The sequence below is a fragment of the Rutidosis leptorrhynchoides genome, chromosome 1 (genome assembly GCF_046630445.1).
Source record: "Rutidosis leptorrhynchoides isolate AG116_Rl617_1_P2 chromosome 1, CSIRO_AGI_Rlap_v1, whole genome shotgun sequence".
NCBI classification, from domain to species: domain Eukaryota; kingdom Viridiplantae; phylum Streptophyta; class Magnoliopsida; order Asterales; family Asteraceae; genus Rutidosis; species Rutidosis leptorrhynchoides.
This window is the reverse complement of record NC_092333.1, coordinates 405493602-405514171: the sequence shown is the minus strand read 5'-3', so window position 1 is coordinate 405514171 and position 20570 is coordinate 405493602. Positions and strand designations below refer to the sequence as shown.

Sequence of the window (20570 nt, the reverse complement as noted above, 5' to 3'; positions counted from 1 at the left end):
AACCAAAATCAAAACATTCTTTACAATCCAAATGGGCCTAACAATAACTTGTATAACCGACAAGGTCCGAATAACCAACCAACTCAAAACAACACTTTTAATCAACAAAGACCTAGCTTGTATAAACCACCACAATAAACTGAAGAGAAAAAGTCAAATCTGGAAGAAATGGTACAAAAGCTAATGGAATCTCAAACACAGTTTATTACATCTCAAACCCAAACGAATGAGAGGTTTGATCAGTCATTAAGAACTCAACAAGCTTCCATTCTGAATCTAGAAAAACACGTAGGTACTCTTGCTAGCATGATGAGTGAGAGGGAACAAGGAAAGCTACCGAGTAATACTGAAGTAAATCCTCTGAATGAGAATGTTAATATGGTGTCAACAAATTCTGAAAAACCAGCACCAGAAGATGGGAAGGTTTTAGATGCGAGTAACAATGAAGAAGTTGCAACACCACCACCACCACCTGAGTATGTAAAGCCAGTGGTGGCATCATACAGACCACCCATCCCGTTTCCAAGAAAAGGAGTTGAGTATGAGCAAGTAATAGGTAATAAATTTTGTGATACCTCTGGAAAGAAGAAGAAGAATAAGAAAGTGCAAGAAACAAAAACCGTAAAAATAAACCCAGTAAAGACAGTTCCACCAAAACCTCCACCCAGGGTGGGTGATCCGGGTGAATTTATTGTTTCTTGTCTACTTAGTGATTGTGTCATGTATGATGCACTAGCTGATTTAGGTGTGAGTATAAGTGTTATGCCTCTTTCATTATATAAGAGATTAGGAGTAGGTGAGTTAAGTCCAATGGAGATGAGTGTTCGACTCTTTGATCAAACCATTAGGCACCCAGTTGGAATTGCTGACAACCTACCCGTTCAAGTAGGTAATTTAACCTTTCTAGTCGAATTTATTGTCATTGACATAGAAGAGGACTCAAACATTCCTCTAATTTTAGGTCGACCATTATTAGCGTCCACCGGGGCGTTATTTGATGTAAGAAAGGGTAGAATGACACTTAGTAATGGTGAAAAATTGGTCACCTTTATGATTCGAAAGTCTAAATCTCCACCAACCAAAACCGTTGAACCAATAAAGACGATTGGTAAAACCATATTGTTTTACCAACTCCAGCGGTAGTGCTTAACAATAATAAAATGTCTAAGTGTGGGGAAGATGAAGTAACACCTTATGATGACCTGATAACAAAGAACCCTGTTGTTGATACGAAATTAAATGACCCCGTTATTATCAGTTCAATGAAGAAACTTATTAAACGGATTCGCGATGCTAGAACTAAGGGGAGCTTTAAGTTATGTAACCGGTTAGTATTCAATCTATCGCCTAAAGAAAAGGCGAAACTAGTTGAATTTGTGGATATTACACAAGAATCCGACCAATGGCTTAAAGCAAAAGTCACAGATATGCAAGTTGATTATGGTTCAAAAGAAATTGACGATGAAGTTAATCACAATTTCGACACCACAGCTACCTAAGTGTGGGGAGATTCAAATATTCTAAGAAGAAAATTATGTCTAGAGTTAGTTGTTCTTTTCTCGTGTAGTTCCGAGAATGGAATCCGATTGGTCTTTTCCACTAGCAGACACTAAAGAACTAGTTTTCTCCCCCCATTCTGAATTTTTTGTTTTGTAGGTTTTGTATGAAATTAATACGCTTTTTAAATTTATGTTTGGTGTGAATTTAAAAACAAAAATTTGCTTTATTTAATTAAGTTTAAAAAATGATTTATAAAATTCGTCGTGAGTTAAAGGCTAGATCATGGAACCAAAATTGCTTTACCCGAGGGCGGGGCGAAAAATTTTGTTATCATTATTTTTAATATTATTGATCTAAAGTATACCAAATTTTTTTTTTAAAAAAACCCAAAAATCTTTGCATTTAAAACAATCGCTTTAAAACGACAATTTTTAAATTTTGTCGAGGGATGAACTAGGTAAACGTACTGAAACTACCTCCACCTAAAGTAAAAGGAAACAAAATTTTTAAAAAAATTATTCATTTAAATTATTTTAATAAATAAAGGTTTTATAAAAAAAAATATATATGTATATATATGTTTGTAGTTTATCTTATGTAAAACAGTGTAAAACAGCGCACTTTCAAAGACTGACATTAAGTTCAGCAAAAGATACTAATTTTGACGATAAGACGCAAAACATATGTGAAATTACAACAAAAGGAATGAACGATGAGGTGCGCAATCTATAATTCGACGAGCTTCGTAATTACAAACTGGGTATTTTTAATCACTTTTCTACACTAATCACCCTCATGAATTTATAATTATAGTCTGATTTCTTGCAAATGAGGGCATTGCAAGATCTTAAGTGTGGGAAGGGATTAAATTCTTTCGGGTTTTAAACATTTGACTTATACACTTGGTTTAATAGCCACCATTAAATTTTACAAATAAAGCAGTAGTTATATTAGAATCTAGTGCTCTCTGATAATAAAGAACAACCCTAGTCTTATATACTGACTACCCACTTCTAGTAAACTTTTTAAAAATTTTCAATTAAATGAATTTAAAATCATGTTTATACATATTTATGAACGATAAAACTAGGTGATAATACCGAAATTATTGTTACCTCGGAAAGGACATAAATTAAAAACAACCCAAAACGTTAGAATTCATTTAAAATGGAATAAAGAAGAATAAAAAGGAAAAGAAAGAAATATAAAAGCCAAGTGTGGGAAAAATTTACCAAGTTATTTAATTCACATATCACATATTTTTGTACAAATAATTGAAAGTACTTTTGTTTTGGACGATTTTAATCAGTTTTACCCGATTTCTTATAATATATTTGAAAAAAATGTGCCATTTGATTTAAAAGGAAGTAAAGTCTTCCGGAAAAAGAAATGAAGGAAGTAAAGTCTTCCGAAAAAGACATGCGCTTCTTGATTTAGGTCAAGAAGTTGTCGTCCAGACCAGCTGTAGGTTGACGAAAAATCTAGAAAAGTCATCTCTAAAATTAGCAGGAAATCCACGGACCTCAGCATCATACAGGGTCGCCAAGTGGTCAGACTTATCCTAACCATGAGAGGATCTGTCTCGTAAAATGGGGAGGGCGCCATGAAAATTAGCTTGATAAGACTAATGAATCAGACCCCCAGAAAAGGATAATATCCTTAAAGATTAAAAATCAGGTTTTAAGCCTGATTTTATTCAATCCTTGAGATTGACCTTAAAGATTGAGAATTACAAACTCATGGAATTCGATGATATCTAAACTCAAGCGTGAATGAGAAAATATTTTGATCAAAATTAAAACCGATTTGTTTTCTGAAAACCTATTTTCATTGCGTTCATTACCATTGAACGTAAAATCCTGAGAATTTATCAGAATTCATTAGGTCACCTGAACCAAATCGGGTGTCAACCTTAAGAACGGTGGTTGCATAGCATGGTCGAAGATAGGACCTTGTGCCATACTGAAAAAATATAGGGTGATCTTTACTATTTCTCTTACAAAGGATAGTAATTGCATCCGACACGTTGTGGACCATGAACATCTGCATGTCATTAGACATTGCCTTAACAGTTGCTTGTTCATCGCTTTCCTTTACAACCGGACGGTAGTTTACTGAAAGGTAATATACGGAGCAAGTATACTGGACGTGTTGCTTTCCTAATACAATGTTACCAAGTGGGTGACACAAAACCGCAAATTTTGAGCTAAAATTTTAAAATATGAAACCCACAAAAACATATTGCAAACACCGGTGAAGGATTATTCCAGAAAACTTATCTAGGGTAAAAGCTAGAATGAATTTTCAAAAGATCAAATATTTTCATAAAGATTCAATTTCCTTAAAGGATCTAAATTTTCATAGTCATGTGGGACTGTAAACCACATCGTTACTATCATTGTTTATACCACCGTATCAAAATCACTGATGTATAAAGTGTGAGAATAAAAAAAAAGTGATTCGAGTGAAGTGCGATTTTATTTCAAGTTCTATATTGCTTGAGGAGAAGCAACGTTCAAGTATGGGGATATTTGATAGTGCTCTAAATGAACATTTATTTAGGCGCAATATCCTTCCAATATGTAAAGCTTTTTAGTTGCAATTGTTCTATTTTTATGTAATATTCGTTTAAATAAATAAGTGCGAAGACAAAAGAAGAAAACGACGATTTGAAGACGCAAATGACCAAAAAGCTCAAATGTACAAGTTACAATCCAAATGGTTCCAATTACTGATAAATAACATCTAAAAATGACAAAAGTACAAGTCACGAAACGCAAAGTACAAGATATCTACGCGTACGGAAGGACGTTCGAAAATCCGTAACCGAGACATGAACCAACTATCAATGTACGACTCAACGGAGCTAAAATTACAAGTCAACTATGTACAAGAATATAATATAATATATAAATAATTATATATATATATATATATATATATATATATATATATATATATATATATATATTATATTATATTATAATATTCACAGCAGCCCACGTTTAAAATTCAATAAATGAGCTGGATTCCTGGTCTCCACAATCGCGGAGCCCTTATCCTATAAATCATCGCAATCGCGGAGCTGCCTGGTCCCAAAATGCCTATAAAAGCCAACGAATTCTGCTCGATCAACGTACACCAGATTGATTAATTCAATCTTTTCTTTCTCTCTATATTTATATTATAATTATAATTTTAATTTAAGTTAATAATAATAAGGTTATTGTAAGAAATATTTTACGGGTTTTAAAGTCGAAAATCTGTCCGTGTAACGCTACGCGATTAATCACCACTGTAAGCTATGTTCTTCCTTTTTAAATTATTGTCTCGTAACTAAGTTATTATTATGCTTATTTGAGCCGAAATAATCGTGATGTTGGACTAAATATTAAAATGGGGTTATTGGATTTTGGACCATAATTTGGGTTTGCATAAAAGACCGACACTTGTGAACATTGGACTATGGACTATTAATAGATAGGGGGTATTGTCTAATAAAATGAAAATTCATTGGAATCTGCCGAACCTATCTTCAAATTAGTTAATCTAATAATTATTAAATGATTATGCATGTCAAATTTAGTGACGTTTATACGACATCTTTTACAAGTCATTTAATTTAATCAATTGGATTAGGTAATTTATTATTCATTATGGCCAAGTGAATAAATTAATGTATCATGGACTAATTATAACAGGGGTGGATTACATACAAGGGTAATTGGTGTAATTGTTAACAAAGTATTAAAACCTTGGATTATACGCAGTCGATAACCTGGTGTAATCATTAAACAAAGTATTAAAACCTAGTTACAGTTCGAATCCCTAATTAGTTGGAATATTTGACTTCAGGAAAAAGGTTAATTTGACGAGCATTTTATAATTATGACCGATGAAATATTATGGACAAAAACCAGATAGGTTTCAAATAATCCAGGACAAAGGACAATTAACCCAGAGTAATAAATTAAAATCAAAAAGTCAAACATCATGGTTACGGAAGTTTAAATAAGCATAATTGTGTTATTTTATATCTCATCGTACTTTTAATTATTGTCATTTTATTATTCGCAATTTTATTTATCGTCATTTATTTATTGTTATTTATGTTACGCACTTTAATTATTGTCATTTATCTTTGCGCTTTATTTAAAATCAACAAACCGGTCATTAAAAGGTAAAACCCCCCTTTTATAATATTACTACTTATATAATTATATATATTTATACAAATATATTTGTTAAAAATATAGTACGTAATCACTAGCTCCCTGTGGAACGAACCGGACTTACTAAAAACTATACTACTCTACGATTAGGTACACTGCCTATAGTGTTGTAGTAAGGTTTAGGTATATCCCATCCGTAAATATATAAAACTTGTGTAATTTCGTCGTATTTCGTAATAAATAATAATAGTATTTCGTACCACACATCGCACACATCAGTGGGGTTTAGGGATTGTCTCCAACCTTAGCTTAAATGAGATATTGCGAGGCCACGGTTTGGGAACATCGATATCTCTAGGTTAAAAAGTGTGGCAAGTGGTTGAATGTGTATGTGTTTACTTAATTTGGAAGAACAGGAACTGTGACGACCCGGAAATTTCCGACCAAATTTAAACTTAATATTTATATGAATTCGACATGATAAGCAAAGTCTGGTATGTTGAGTCTCAGAATTTTTGAACTGTTTACATGGATAACATTTACCTTTCGACTGTTCTCAACGATTCACGAACAACTACTTGCAAATAAACATGTATATATTTATATATGCATATATTTAATAACTTAAAATAAAATAATAATATACAATTTAATCGTTAGAACTGAAAATATAAAATAATACACGATATATCACTCCGTGTAAATCTGTCGGTAGAGTAAAGACAAGAAGGTTACGAACTATTTTTCTTTGAATTATTGTTTCTCACTGTGTATATCAACTTGTCATTTGAGATTATGATATTTTATTATTATATTATTATTAAATTTATATATATATATATATATATATATATATATATATATATATATATATATATATATATATATATATATATATATATATATATATATATATATATATATATATATATATATATAGATATAGTGTTTGCATTTGCATCTCACTGTTTTACTATGCGTTTACTAGATTAAATTATTAAATTGTCATAATATTAATTTTAACATAAGTGTTTACAACTTTCCAAGATGTTTTATAAAGAAAGATTCACTTTTTATCTAGTAAGTTCTGAAGTAATCATATTCGGTATTTATAAATGAAGTATTGAGTTGAATTAAAATAACTAGAAATGATGGGAGGTGACTTAACAACTAATCACAGGTGACGTCATAGAACTTTACTAAATGGCACCTATAGTGCAAACGTACTGAGATATATGCATTGATCCTATAGATAACTTGTTTTAAGAATATTGACAATTTGATTGTCACCATTTTCGCCACTTAACTCTATCTTGTATTCGTAGATTCACAGTGTCAGACATGATTTTTCCTCCTATGACCATATTTTATATGCAAAGTCATCATCTAAGATACTCTCACCTAATAAGAACTTGAACATTACTTGTTTATCATTATATATATATATATATATATATATATATATATATATATATATATATATATATATATATATATATATATATATATATATATATATATATATATATATGTGCATGTATCCTTCAGTCAGTGGTCAGATTAAAAGGCAAATACCTAGAATGACATGTGGGCTAAGACCAAAATGATAACATGTTAAATATTCTTATTATAAGGGGAATGATTCCAAACTTACATATCCGAGAAGATACTTAGATGAAAATATATTACAATCTAATTTCAGTAAACTATAATACAAATAACTAAACCAACCATTCATCACCATCAATTACCAAACCCACCATCCAGACATAGCCTGGGTGGCCACCAGGACTTCCAATGAAGCAAGAGGTCACGGGTTCGATTCCCTTCAAGGCAAATACCTTGGGGCGAGCTCCATTTAGTGACTGATTGACTAGAGGATGCTTTGCCTGGTAGCGGTGGAGGCCTGGCTTGCTTTTTACCCGGGGTTTACCAACTAGAAGGGAGCCATTATGGCTCATCGCTAGGGGGGTTCCTCGTAAAAAAAAAAATTCAATTACCAAACCCACTAACAGCTGAGGTTGAATTAAATCAAACAAAAATACAGAAGCAAAGCTCCAAACCATTACCGATCACAATTGCTGCTACTTAGATGTTTCTGTTTCAGCTGAAATCAAAATAATCAACATTTTTTTTATTATTTGTTTCTTCTTCGTGAACCTCAAAACCATCAAAATTGTACCACTTTCAGTCCTTCATTACTACCATTCTATCTCTCCCTGTTCTAATTCAGTTCAACATGAAAGGTACGGTTTACAAAAGACTGCTACACACTACATCCCTGCAAACAATCGTTTACAACATCAAACCATCAAAAGTTATGAGAATACAAAGAGAATTATATTACCTGTCACCATCGAGACTCATTTGAACACTTCTACAACCAGTAATAAACATTACCACCACCAAATACCTTTCTTGCTTCCTGCATCAGTTGAGCAAAATAAGCCTCAAATCATCGAACATATTTAACTACTGATGCTAATTAATATTGATTTCCGTTTCAACCGTAGCAACTAACATCTGCTACTTTATTTCAGTTTCTCTCAGGTTAATGATACAACACCTTTCGAACACCACCATTAACGTTATTTATTTATTTATTTTTTATTACCTTGGTCTTTTTGTTCCTGATTCTTTCTGTGTCGCCAACTATTGTAGTTACAGACTGTAAATTGCCACAAAACCACCACCAATTGATCAATGTCCGATGGCTACTGCTACACAACAAATTATGTTCCTACTTCCTTCGTTATTACTACTTCTGTAAGTACAATGGCTTTTACAGCTGCAACTATACTTGTTTATCATATTTCCTGGCAAGATAACTAAATTTCACATTCGTTTTACAATTACAACTACAATCTTATTATCATTATTAAACACAACTAAAATTATTATTTCCGAAATTATCCAACCAAATCAAACAAATAGATTACAACATAATAAATCTGAATGAATTGATTTTAAAAAAACTTACAACGGACGATGATAATTGATAAAAATATTCCATTATATAAATAGATAAGTAAATAAATAAAGAAAACACCAAATACCTATTTGATCCATTACAGGACCGATTCCATGGTCGATTGTTTACAAATTGATGAAGCCTTGAATATTACACGCCGTGATACTTAATTTCTTCTTCCAAAGTTAAACAGACATCCACCTAAAACCGACTGATACTTCGATTAATTGTTGTCACTCGATGATGATGATGATTTAATGATGAATTGATGATGACAATGAATCTAATAATAATAATAACGATTAACGATGATAAGAAGTGATGACGGTTAATTTCTGATGATGGTGGATGATGAAACGATAGATGATAATTGAAAGAGTTTGAATCGAGCTGCTCCTTTATTTATTATTATTTTTTTTTTGCTGTCAAACCCTACCAACTCCACTTGATTCGTTTCAATTTTTTTTTTTAAAAACCGTAAACCCTTTGGGTTATAAAACGGACTGGGTCATTAAACTATGAATTGGGCTGAAATAGTATGGGATGCAAGGGAAATATTGTTGGCCCGAAATAAAAATGAAGAAAAGAAATCGATAACTATATAGGTTATATATTGGTTCGGTGATATTAAAACAGAAATAGATAAACAGAGAGACGGTTCATTATGGTTGTGCCTAACCGAGAGGTCGCGGGTTTGAGCCCAGACTGAGATGTTATTTTTATTTAAAACGCCTAATCTTGAGGTAGCTATATTTATTATTATTATTATTATTATTATTATTATTATTATTATTATTATTATTATTATTATTATTATTATTATTATTATTATTATTATTATTATTACTATTATTACATTTAATATAAGTATTATTGTTAATATCATTAAAAGCAACACTATTATTATAAATATCATTATTATTGAAAACATCATTTCTATTAAAATTATTATTTTTATTATCATTATTATTAAACATTATCATTATCAAGATCAATATTACTAATTTGACAAATACATATTACTTATATAGCTAGTATTATTAATATTATCAAAATTATTATTTTTATCATTATTATTAAAATTATTATTTTTATTAAAATTTTTATTAAAACTATCATTATTTTTATGATTTTTATTATAGTAAAATTTTAATATATAATAACATTAATGAGTTACCTTTTAAATTAACATTAATAATATATATTAATTAAGTATTTCAAATATCGAAAATGAATATATTATCAATATAACCATATGTATAAATATTAATCATTTTACAAAATAATTATATAATTGAAAATTTAATACATAAATAAAGTATATATATATATTTTAATTGGAATTTGGTATGAATACTATAACACTACAAAACTCAATATATATAAGTATTACATGGAATTATGCGATTATATGAATTAATACATATACTTGATATAGGTTCGTGAATCCGAGGCCAACCCTACACTTGTTAAATGTTGTCATATGTATTTTTACTACAAAATACAGTATGGTGAGTTCATTTGCTCCCTTTTTACTCATTACATTTTTGGGCTGATAATACATGCAAATGCTTTATTAACTGTTTTACAATATTTATATGCGTGAGTTTCATTTGATCCCTTTTACTCTTTACATTTTTGGGACTGAGAATACATGCGATGTTTTTACAACTGCTTTATTAAATGCTTTTGAAATATATTTTGAACTACGCATACATGAAATATTTTTATAAATGTTTGACGAGATAGACACAAGCAAAACATTCATCGAATGAATTATTATGCAGACAGATCTGCGGATTATCATTGAATTATGTGGACATGATAATTGCTACCATTGAATTATGTGGACATGATAATTGCCACCATTGAATTAGGTGGACATGATAATTGCCACCATTGAATTAGGTGGACATGATAATTGTCACCATTGAATTATGTGGACATGATAATTGCCACCAGTTGATGTGAATGTTATATATCGAGAGAATGATTTTATACACAGGTTATGTGTATGTTATTTTTGTGCACAAGATATGTGTACGGTTACTATGATTTATGAAAATGGTTTCGTACACGAGAAAGATGTACTGTATTTAAAAGATATAGCATGTACATTACAGGTGGGTATAGGATTCGGGCCCATTTGTACCATTCAGCATTTAAATCTTGTGGTCTATCAAAATGATGAATTTTATTGTTTTATGATAAACTTATGAACTCACCAACATTTTGGTTGACATTTGAAAGAATGTTTATTCTCGGGTATGAAAGAAATCTTCCGCTGTACATTTGCTCATATTACATGGAGTCGTTCATGGCATATAGAGGTCAGAACCTCGCAATGGGACTAGCTGTTGAAGACTTCGTCCAGATGGATTTGGACGGGTCATTTCAGGAACAACAAGATTTTCCGTGGTTCATGTTGGAACACTCCGGTGGCTTTAACGAGATTCAAGTTGTTTCCTTTGATTGAATCTCACTTCGATTAAAAGAAAAGAAAATAGATTGGCTAACATAGCTAAACGATCCTAGTGTATATTTAAGAATCTTGTAATATATCTTGTGTGCGGGTTTGCTTTGCAAACCACATGTTTCGTTGATGTAGAGAGTTTTAATCACTCTCATCGATATTTTATATTGTGTTATAATAATAAAATTTCTTGCTTTTCAAAATAAAAAGAAATTATTAAAATTAGAAGACGAATCCAAAATTTTTCAAGAATTTCGATAATAAGCACACCTTAGTAATAACTAATCTGGGTCCGGCCCGTGCGATGCGGCTAGGGCTTTCGGCCGGCGTATTCATATTTAACGCAATTTTATTTACAGAAGGGAAAACGGTCCATGTGTTATGCTTCGTTGTTGGTGTCGTCGTCTTTAGTGTTTTTTAAAATCTGTCTGGTTCGAACGTAGTTAGTTTTGTTTTGTTGATAAAATTATTTCGAGCCTAATGGTGCTGGCGAAAAATCTTAACTCGCGACGAACAGGAAGATACGGGCTGTCGTTGTGTTTAGCGTTTTTTAAAAAGTGTCCATTTTGAACGTAGTTAGTATCATTTTGTTCATAAAATTATTTCGAGTCTGATGGTGCTGCCGGAAAATTTAAGTCGCGGCGAGCGGAAAGATACGGGCTGTCGTTGTGTTTAGCATTTTTTAAAAAGTGTCTGTTTTGAACGTAGTTAGTTTCGTTTTGTTCCTAAAAATCTTTCGAGTTTAATGGAGCGCTTGGTGAAATTTAACTCGGAGCGAGGCGGAAGATACGTGCAGTCGAAGAGTTTGGGTGAAGTTTTTATTTTAATTTAAAGAATTTACATTTTACCCTTCAAGTTTGGTGTAATTTTTGCAAGTTGAGTATAGGTGAGGGGGAAAAAATGGAAATAGAATTGTGAAAAGGGGGCGACTGTTGTCGCATTCCCCTTGAGGAAACGACTAACATCCCCATGACATAGAGTATATATAAATAATAAATAATAATAAAATAATAAAAATAAATAAATAAATAAATAAATAATCATAAATGTTTAGTTATCATTGTGGCAAAATAACTCACCGAAGTTCCAATTAGTTATAAATGTTGAATAAAAGTTTTGAAGACAAATTATGTAAGAGTATTATGTATTAATGTAAATGGGTAAATAAATAAAGTTTTTTTTTTCTGTTACCAAAAAAGTTACTATAACATACATAGATGATAGGATAATTTAATGAATGTTTAGACATTTTTTACATTGAATTGAATAAAAGTAGAACACAAGTTTCCAATCTCATTTATATTACTTCGGACTAAAGGGCTAGTTGTAATTTAAAAACTCCATTCCTTTTACATTGAAAAGTGAAGTTTTTGTTATAATTTAGTAGTATACAACTACCTGTAGTGGCCTATTTTCAACTAATATGAAAGAAGAAAGAAGAGATTAAATTCTTATTCAAGAATGGTGTGCATATCCTTACAATTGAGTGAGTATTTATAGTACTAAAAGTTAACTGTACATTATTCGTTTTCACAATCAATTATAGAGTAGGTGAAATAGTAATCAATAATTCATAATTTTACTGTGCAAGATTATCAATCATTTCTATTAATCTGCATGCGTACAAAATGAGAATCCATCCATTTCATAACACTCCCCCTTGGATGATAATTTTGTTTCGTTAGAGATCAGCTAGTACTGCCTCGTTAAAAACCTTGCTAAAGAAAAACCCAGTGGGATAAAAACTTTAGCCAAGGGAAAAAAGTGCAGCATAGAGTTGACTCCCCCTCAAGTAGACATCGCTGAGCTGTTACATCTTTTGAACATGCCTCATGTCAATATTGTGAACGCGTGTTCTGAAAATAGCAGTTGGGAGTGCTTTGGAGAAAAGATCAGCAGAGTTTTTGCTGCATTGAACATATCTCATTTCAATATGGTTGTCCTTAATGAGATCTTGAGTGTATGAGAAGAATCTAGGAGGTATGTGTTTTGTTCGGTCACTTTTGATATACCCTTCTTTCATCGGTGCTATGCAAGCTGCATTATCTTCATAGATAGTTGTTGAACTTTTATCGCGTTCTAGTCCACAAAAATCAGTAATGAGTTGTGTCATTGATCTCAACCAAAAACATTCCTGAGTAGCTTCATGTAATGCAATCACTTCGGCATGATTTGATGATGTTGTAACAAGTGTTTGTTTTTGAGAACGCCATGATATTTCAGTACCTCCATTTAGGAATACATATCCAGTTTGAGATTTAGCTTTATGGAGGTCAGATAAATAACCTGCATCTGTATAACCAACCAAATCTTGTTTTGAATCGTTAGAGTAAAATAATCATAAATCAGTAGTTCGTCAAGGGTATCGAAACATGTGTTTGATCCTACTCCAGTGTCTTTTTGGAAGGAATTGAGCTGAACCTTGTTAACAAATTAACTGCAAAAGAAAATGTCAGTTCTTGTATAATTTGTAAGATACATAAGAGCCCCAATTCAGTAAGATATGAAACTTCTGATCCAATAAGATCTTCACGATCTTTACGGGGACGAAATGGATCAGCGTCAATATTGAATAATCTAACAACCATAGGATTACTTACTGGTTCAGTGTTAAAATCTTTTCGGTATAAGTTGTTTAATGTACAAGTAAACCATTAGGAATATGTTCAATTTGTAAACCAAAACAATACTTGGTTTTTCCGAGATCGTTCATTTCAAATTCTTTAAAAAAAATAGAATGGCTTCATTTGATCTTGTTATTTGTCCCTATGACGTTATGATCATTGACATAAACAACTATGATTAGATATCCGGATATTATTTTTATAATAAAAACACACGTGCAAATAAGTTTATATGTATACCCTTTTCTTATCAAGTAGTCATTTAACCACTTATACCACATACGTCCTGATTGTATCAACCCATATAAAAATCTTTGTAATTTAATTAAAATACATTTCCTTGGATTTTGCATAAGATGCTTCTGATACTTTCAAACCCTTCATGTATATATATATATATATATGTATATATATATATATATATATATATATATATATATATATATATATATCACTATCAAGTTATCCATATAAATAAGTAGTAATGACATCCATGAGATGCATTTCTAAATTTTAGTAACAGTAACAGCAAGGTTGATTAAGTATCTAAAAGTAATTACCCATCTACTATTAGGGAAACTAATCCTCACAATCTGATTGATCCACGTGGTAGTTCTCTTCACACAAAAACACTGTTCACGCTGTTTGGTATTATTTTTTTTTGTTTGTGTTTCACGTTTTTTTAACTTAAATTACGGTTGAGTCACAAAAGTCAAGGACGGTAAGCGACCAACTACTGGTCATCCTCTCCTCTTCCTCTGTTCGTCCCTCACCTCCCACCTTGACCTGCTCCCTTCTCCCACACCTTTAGCCTTACCCTGCTCCTTCCTCCCTTACCTTCTTCCATTAATTAATTAATTCTTCATACTTGCTCCAGACCAATTCCACAGGTTCGTTTTTCTTTTATTAATCTATATTTAATTTATGTTGTTTGCTTGCTATTGTTGGCTGTGGTTTTCGCATTCTTCTTACGTTGTTCAGGCTGTTCAGCATTCCCAGCCCTGTTAATTTTTTGCCTTTTCATTGTTTGGTAATTTCCGTTATGAGGAGTTCTCGAAAAAGGAAAAAAAACTTAGTTAATTCGAATGTAGTAGGTGGTGTTGTGTTAGAAAGTGTTGGACCTTCAGACCTACAAGTTGTTTCCGATAAACAATCTAAGAAAAGGGCTTCTCTACGTAAGGCACATGCCAGTGCTTCGGCTTCTTCTCATGGTATGATATTGTTTTTTATTCTAATTTGCTCTCACTAAAATTGTTTTTTTACAAGTTTTGAAAGATATCTGTTTGTGCAGTTTCTATTAGCTTTTCCCTTCATGCTCAGTTGACACCCATATATACTATCTTTGCACCTTTTGTTGTGTCAGGTAAATCGAGTTTCTAACTATATGTATGCTGTTTTAGTGTGAGTTGCACTATGTTTGGCTTCTGTTGTCTTTTGTTTCTATGCTGTTCTACTGTAACTTTCACTATCTGTGGATTATGTTGTCTTTTATTTCTTTTTGCTTTTTGTATATGTATGTTGTCTTTCATATATGCATGTTGTCTTTTATATGTATGGTTGTTGAGTGCAAGAGCCACTAGAATTGGAATCTTTAGACATTTACTAGCCTGAAAATTCCCTATGCCTCACGTTTTGTGTTATTTGTTTGCTGTTTTTGTGTTTCATTTAATTATGTCAAATTTGTTTTTTTCTTTTGTAAACTACCGATTTGAGGCTGCAATGTGTATTTGGTTTTTTGATGTGGTTGTTGAGTGCAAGAGGCACTACAATTCGAATCTTTGGATATTTACTAGCGTGAAAATTCCATGTGCTCTGATTGAATTACCTACACTTGGCCAGTTCTAGAAAACAGTTTTATTTTAATGGCGGTTATCGTTGTTGACTTTGCGAGATATTAATTTTGTCAACTCCTTTTTTTTCCTTTTATAACTACCAATTTGAGGTTGCAATGTGTATTTGTTTTTTGGTTGTGATTGTAGAGTGCAAGAGGCACTAGATTTGAAATCTTTGGATATTTACTAGCCTGAAAATTTCATGTAGTCTGAGTTGATTACCTGCACTTGGTCAGTTCTAGAAAACAGTTAATTTTAATGGTGTTTATCGTTGTTGAGTGTGCGAGTTATTTTCCTGTTTTCATGTGTGTTTATATATTATTATATATGTTCTTTGACAATTGCCTTATATTCGTGCAGGCGTATCTCCTTTATATCGTGATTCAGGGGACTGCACGTCCGTTTGTATGTAGTGCGGGGTTTTGTTCTGGCGTGCTGAACATGTTAAGTCATATTTCAGAGACAAACAACTTCATTATCATTGCTGCTGTAAAAATGGCCGCGTCTATTTACCACGCTATGAGGATCCTCCTGCAGAATTTAAGCATTTGTTAGAAACTCTTGCTTTCCTTGATAATGTTCGTGCCTACAGCCAGATGTTCATCATGACGTCCTTTGGCGCTCGTATCGATGAAACTGTTAACGATGGACGTTCTCCTTACGTTTTCAAGATCTCGGGCCAAATTTATCATTGGCTCGGTAGTCTGTGCCCTGAACAGGGGAGCCCCTCCAGATTTTTGTAGCTTTACATTTATGATACGGATCATGAAGTTGAAAACCGAATGGGCCATTTTGGGGGCCGTGATTTAGGCCGGCTTTCTAAAGTAGTTGTTACTCAGTTGGTGAAGTTACTTGATTCAAATAATGCACTAGTCAAGTTGTTTCGCACCGCAAGGGATAATTGTACTGGCAGCGAGGTACCTACTTTCAAGGTTTGCTTGTATAGTTTGAGCGAGTCAAGCCAACATGCACTGCCTACTTCGGATGCAATATGCGCTATTGTTTTTGACTCTGGCCCACAATCTATTTTTGACTAGGTCTCAGCTTCCCAGGCGAGTTAATAAGCTGCATCTGTTATATATGTCACTTCAATTTCCGCTGATGTTCTTTTTCGGTGAACCTGGTTTTCAGCCAGATCTGAAGCTGCGCGCAGCTTCGGGTTTGCAAGGCGCCCGCGTTAGAAAAATGTCGATGAACATGTTTTACTGCTACCAGATTCACGATAGGCTTAACAGTTACAATCTGATTTTGAGACTGGGTCGTCTATTTCAACAGTATGTGGTGACGGCATATTGCAGCATCGAGCTCGATCGAATTGACTACATCAGAAACAAGCAGAACGATATACGGGCTGAGTACCTTTCAGGGTTGTACGACGCTATCGATAGAGGTGATAAAACTGGTTCCCATGTCGGTAGCATGATGATTCTTCCCGCTTCATTCACTGGTGGACCACGTTATATGTACAATCATTATCTCGATGCTCTGGCAATTTCACGCGTTTTTGGAAACCCGACATTTTTTGTAACTTTCACGTGTAATGCAAAGTGGCCTGAAATTCCTCTGTACCTGAAGCCTTTTCCTCACCTATCGACTTCAGACCGAGCGGATATAGTCGCTCGTGTGTTCCACATGAAGGTCAATGAGTTCATAAACTTTTTAAAGGACGAACGGCCTCTTGGCCATGTTCGCGGAGGTACTATTTCACACCCAGAATTGCAATTTCTTCTTTACTTCATGAATATTACATGTTTTGTTGTTGCCAATTCATTGACACTATTCTCCTTGCGTCTTGCAGTTTTGTATACGATAGAATTTCAGAAAAGAGGACTGCCACATTGCCACACTTTGGTTTGGGTTCACTCCTCGATTTCTGTAGCTATCAGGGACCATTTAGACGACTACATAAGTGCAGAATTGCCTGACCCCAGAATTGATTTTCCCGGTTATGCAGTCATATCTGCAACTATGATGCATGGCCCATGTGGCCTTGCCAATAAGCAGGCATAGTGCAATCTAAATTTTTCATGTTCAAAAAAGTTCCCAAAGAAATACATTGACAAGACGTACTTTGATGACAACGGTCGTGCTCACTACCGCAGGCGTAATACCGGTATATATACAACACGTGCTGGTGTCCACCTTGATAACAGCTATGTTGTTCCTTACAATAGGCTACTATGTATGACTTTTCAGGCTCACATAAACGTTGAATGTTGTGGTACGACGAGTCTCATTAAATACCTGTTCAAGTATATTTCGAAAGGTACCGACTGTGTGGTTGTTCGTATAGCAAAACCCATAGGCAGTGACAGTCGGCAATCAAAGCAGCAGACGTAACCAGTTGATGAAATTAAAAACTTTACAGATGCTCGGTTCATTTGTCCTCACGAAGCCTGTTGGTGGATTTTTAACTTCCCGATTCATCATCAGGAACCTGCTGTCCAGATTCTGGCTGTTCATCTTGACAATATGCAGTTGGTAAAGTTTCTGGGCAAGCAAACCCTGCTGCTATTGTTGAAAATGCCGACGCCAAAAAAACTACTCTCACTGAGTGGCTTAATTATAATGCATCTTCAGTTAACGGAAGCCACCTTACATATTTGGATTTCCCAACAGAATTTGTTTGGTACGAGTCAAAAAAAAGTTGGCAACGCAGGGAAAACCTAAAGAAACCATCAATTGGCAGGATATTGTATATACATCCCACCTATGGAGAAGCATTTTTTCTAAGGATGATTTTGTGCCATCGAAAGGGGTGCAAGATCTTTGCAGATATTAGAACAGTCAACCAGATCCTTCATAATACATACCGATCTGCGTGTGAAGCAGCTGGGTTACACGGTGATGATAGAGAGTGATCAGTGGTACTAGAATAAGCATTCGTATCTGCCACGTCATCTCAGTTACGCTCTCTTTTTGCGCACATTTTGTCTTATTGCACTGTTACGAACCCACTTGCTCTTTGGGGAAATCACTGGAAACTAATGGGTGATGATAAACCACTTCGTGTAGCTGCCAATTTAAATATGTCCCACTTGCATATAAACGTCGATGACCTACATAACTTTGTCCTGTATGAAGTAGAGATCCTTCTGAACCAGTGTTCGAAATCGATTTCCGATTTCGCGTTACCGTCGCTTCCAGCTGACCTGCTCGCAGATATGGCCAACCGTCTTATCATGGAGGAGAGAAACTATGATCATGCAGTTTTAAACACCGAACGCCTAGAACTTGAACGTCAAATGAATTCGAAGCCAAAGCAAATTTACGATCTTATAACAAGCGCTTCGTTGAATGAACAGACTGAGCATGTATTTGTATACGGCCACGGTGGCACCGGGAAGACATTCTTACGGAAAGCCATAATCACAGTACTGAGATCTAGAGGTAAGATAGTTCTTGCTGTTGCATCATCTGGCATTGCATATCTACTTCTACCTTCGGGAAGAACCGCACATTCTCGATTCAAACTACCGCTAGTCATAACCGATGAATCGATGTGCAACGGCAAGAAAAATACCCATATGGCGACATTACTGCAGAACACAGACCTTATTGTATGGGAAGAGGCGCCAATGAATGATAAGCGCTGTTTCGAAGCTCTTGATAGGAGTCTTCGAGATATTTTAGGAAACACTGAAGAATTTTTTGGGGGTAAGTCTGTGATACTTGGTGGTGACTTTAAACAAACGTTACCTATTCAGACAAAAGGAGGAAATCAGCTATCCTTGGTGCTTGTATAACGACTTCACATTTGTGGCAGCAATTCAAGGTTTTCATACTTGCAGAAAACATGCGACTACTTACGCCAGGGCTGACACCATCAATGAGGGTGAAGAACGTTGAATTTTCGAAGTGGTTGTTGAGGGTAGGAAATGGTGAAATTGGTCTGCCTGACACAGAAGACCCGTTGAATAGTCGTTGGGTACAAATCCCTGATCAATTCTGTATTCCTGATGATGAAAATGGATTGGCAAATCTGATTTCTTTTATATACCCGCGTGAATCGCTGCAAAATCCATCTGCAGTCGACCTGCAGCAAAAAGCAATTGTCTGTCCCAAAAATGACGCTGCCGATACGATAAATAGCTTAATCGTCGATATGGTTGATGGTCCAGTTACAACTTACTGTAGCTACGACACTGCAACTCCACATGGAAATGACAGTGGTGAGGCGGAGTTGTTCTACCCTGAAGAATATCTAAATACGCTGAACTACCCTGGGTTGCCACCGCATGAGCTGCATTTAAAAAAGGGTGTACCCGCCATTCTGCTTCGCAACATTAACATAGCAGGTGGGCTTTGTAATGGCACCCGAATGATAATTACGCAGATGTTAGCCAAGTCAGTGGAAGCTGAAATTATTATGGGCACCCGCGTCGGTGAGATGGTCTTTTTCCCAAGAATGAGCCTTATCAACAAGGAACCAACGTTGCCATTCATTCTGAAGAGACAACAATTCTCGTTAAAAATCTCATACGCGATGACTATAAACAAAAGCCAGGGTCAATCGCTCAACCAAATTGGAGTTTATCTACTGAAACCTCTATTCGGTCATGGGCAGCTCTATGTTGCGCTGTCGAGAGCTACATCACCAGGCGGTTTGAAACTGCTAATTAAAAAACACGAAGACCACGGGCCTAATGTAACCAAAAATATTGTCTACACAGATTTTTTGTCCGCAATTACCGACTTCGAGGCAGCACCACCTGCCTGTTCCACCTGCTAAAGAAGACCACTGCCATAGATGAATTATGTATATAGTTAATATATATTTATATTTAGTACTAATTATTTTTTTCCTTTTGATAGTATGGTACAAATAACGGGACTTGGGCAACTAATACCGGGTGATAGAGATAGAACAATTGCAGCGAGAATCTATCGTAAATGGGTGACTTATAGTTATCACAACCAGACTCCAACTGGTTACTGTTGCATGCTTATCGAAGAGATGGTATTCACGTCTTACATCTCTATTAACCTGTTTTCCTC

The 20570-nt window shown here is 34.0% G+C and overlaps 2 protein-coding genes across 2 annotated transcripts; both read left to right on the top strand.

Annotated features, from left to right (window-relative positions):
* The first annotated feature begins 16652 nt into the window (after window positions 1-16652).
* LOC139901553 (uncharacterized) lies at window positions 16653-18433 on the top strand. The gene is made up of 4 exons (XM_071884249.1): window positions 16653-17268; window positions 17371-17576; window positions 17769-17838; window positions 18051-18433. The coding sequence occupies exons 1-4, from the start codon at window positions 16653-16655 to the stop codon at window positions 18431-18433; spliced, it is 1275 nt and encodes a 424-aa protein (XP_071740350.1).
* A 126-nt stretch (window positions 18434-18559) lies between these two features.
* LOC139901546 (uncharacterized) lies at window positions 18560-20304 on the top strand. Its single transcript, XM_071884244.1, has 2 exons — window positions 18560-19229; window positions 19280-20304. Exons 1-2 carry the CDS (start codon window positions 18560-18562, stop codon window positions 20302-20304), a joined length of 1695 nt encoding a protein of 564 aa, XP_071740345.1.
* Window positions 20305-20570: the final 266 nt, after the last annotated feature.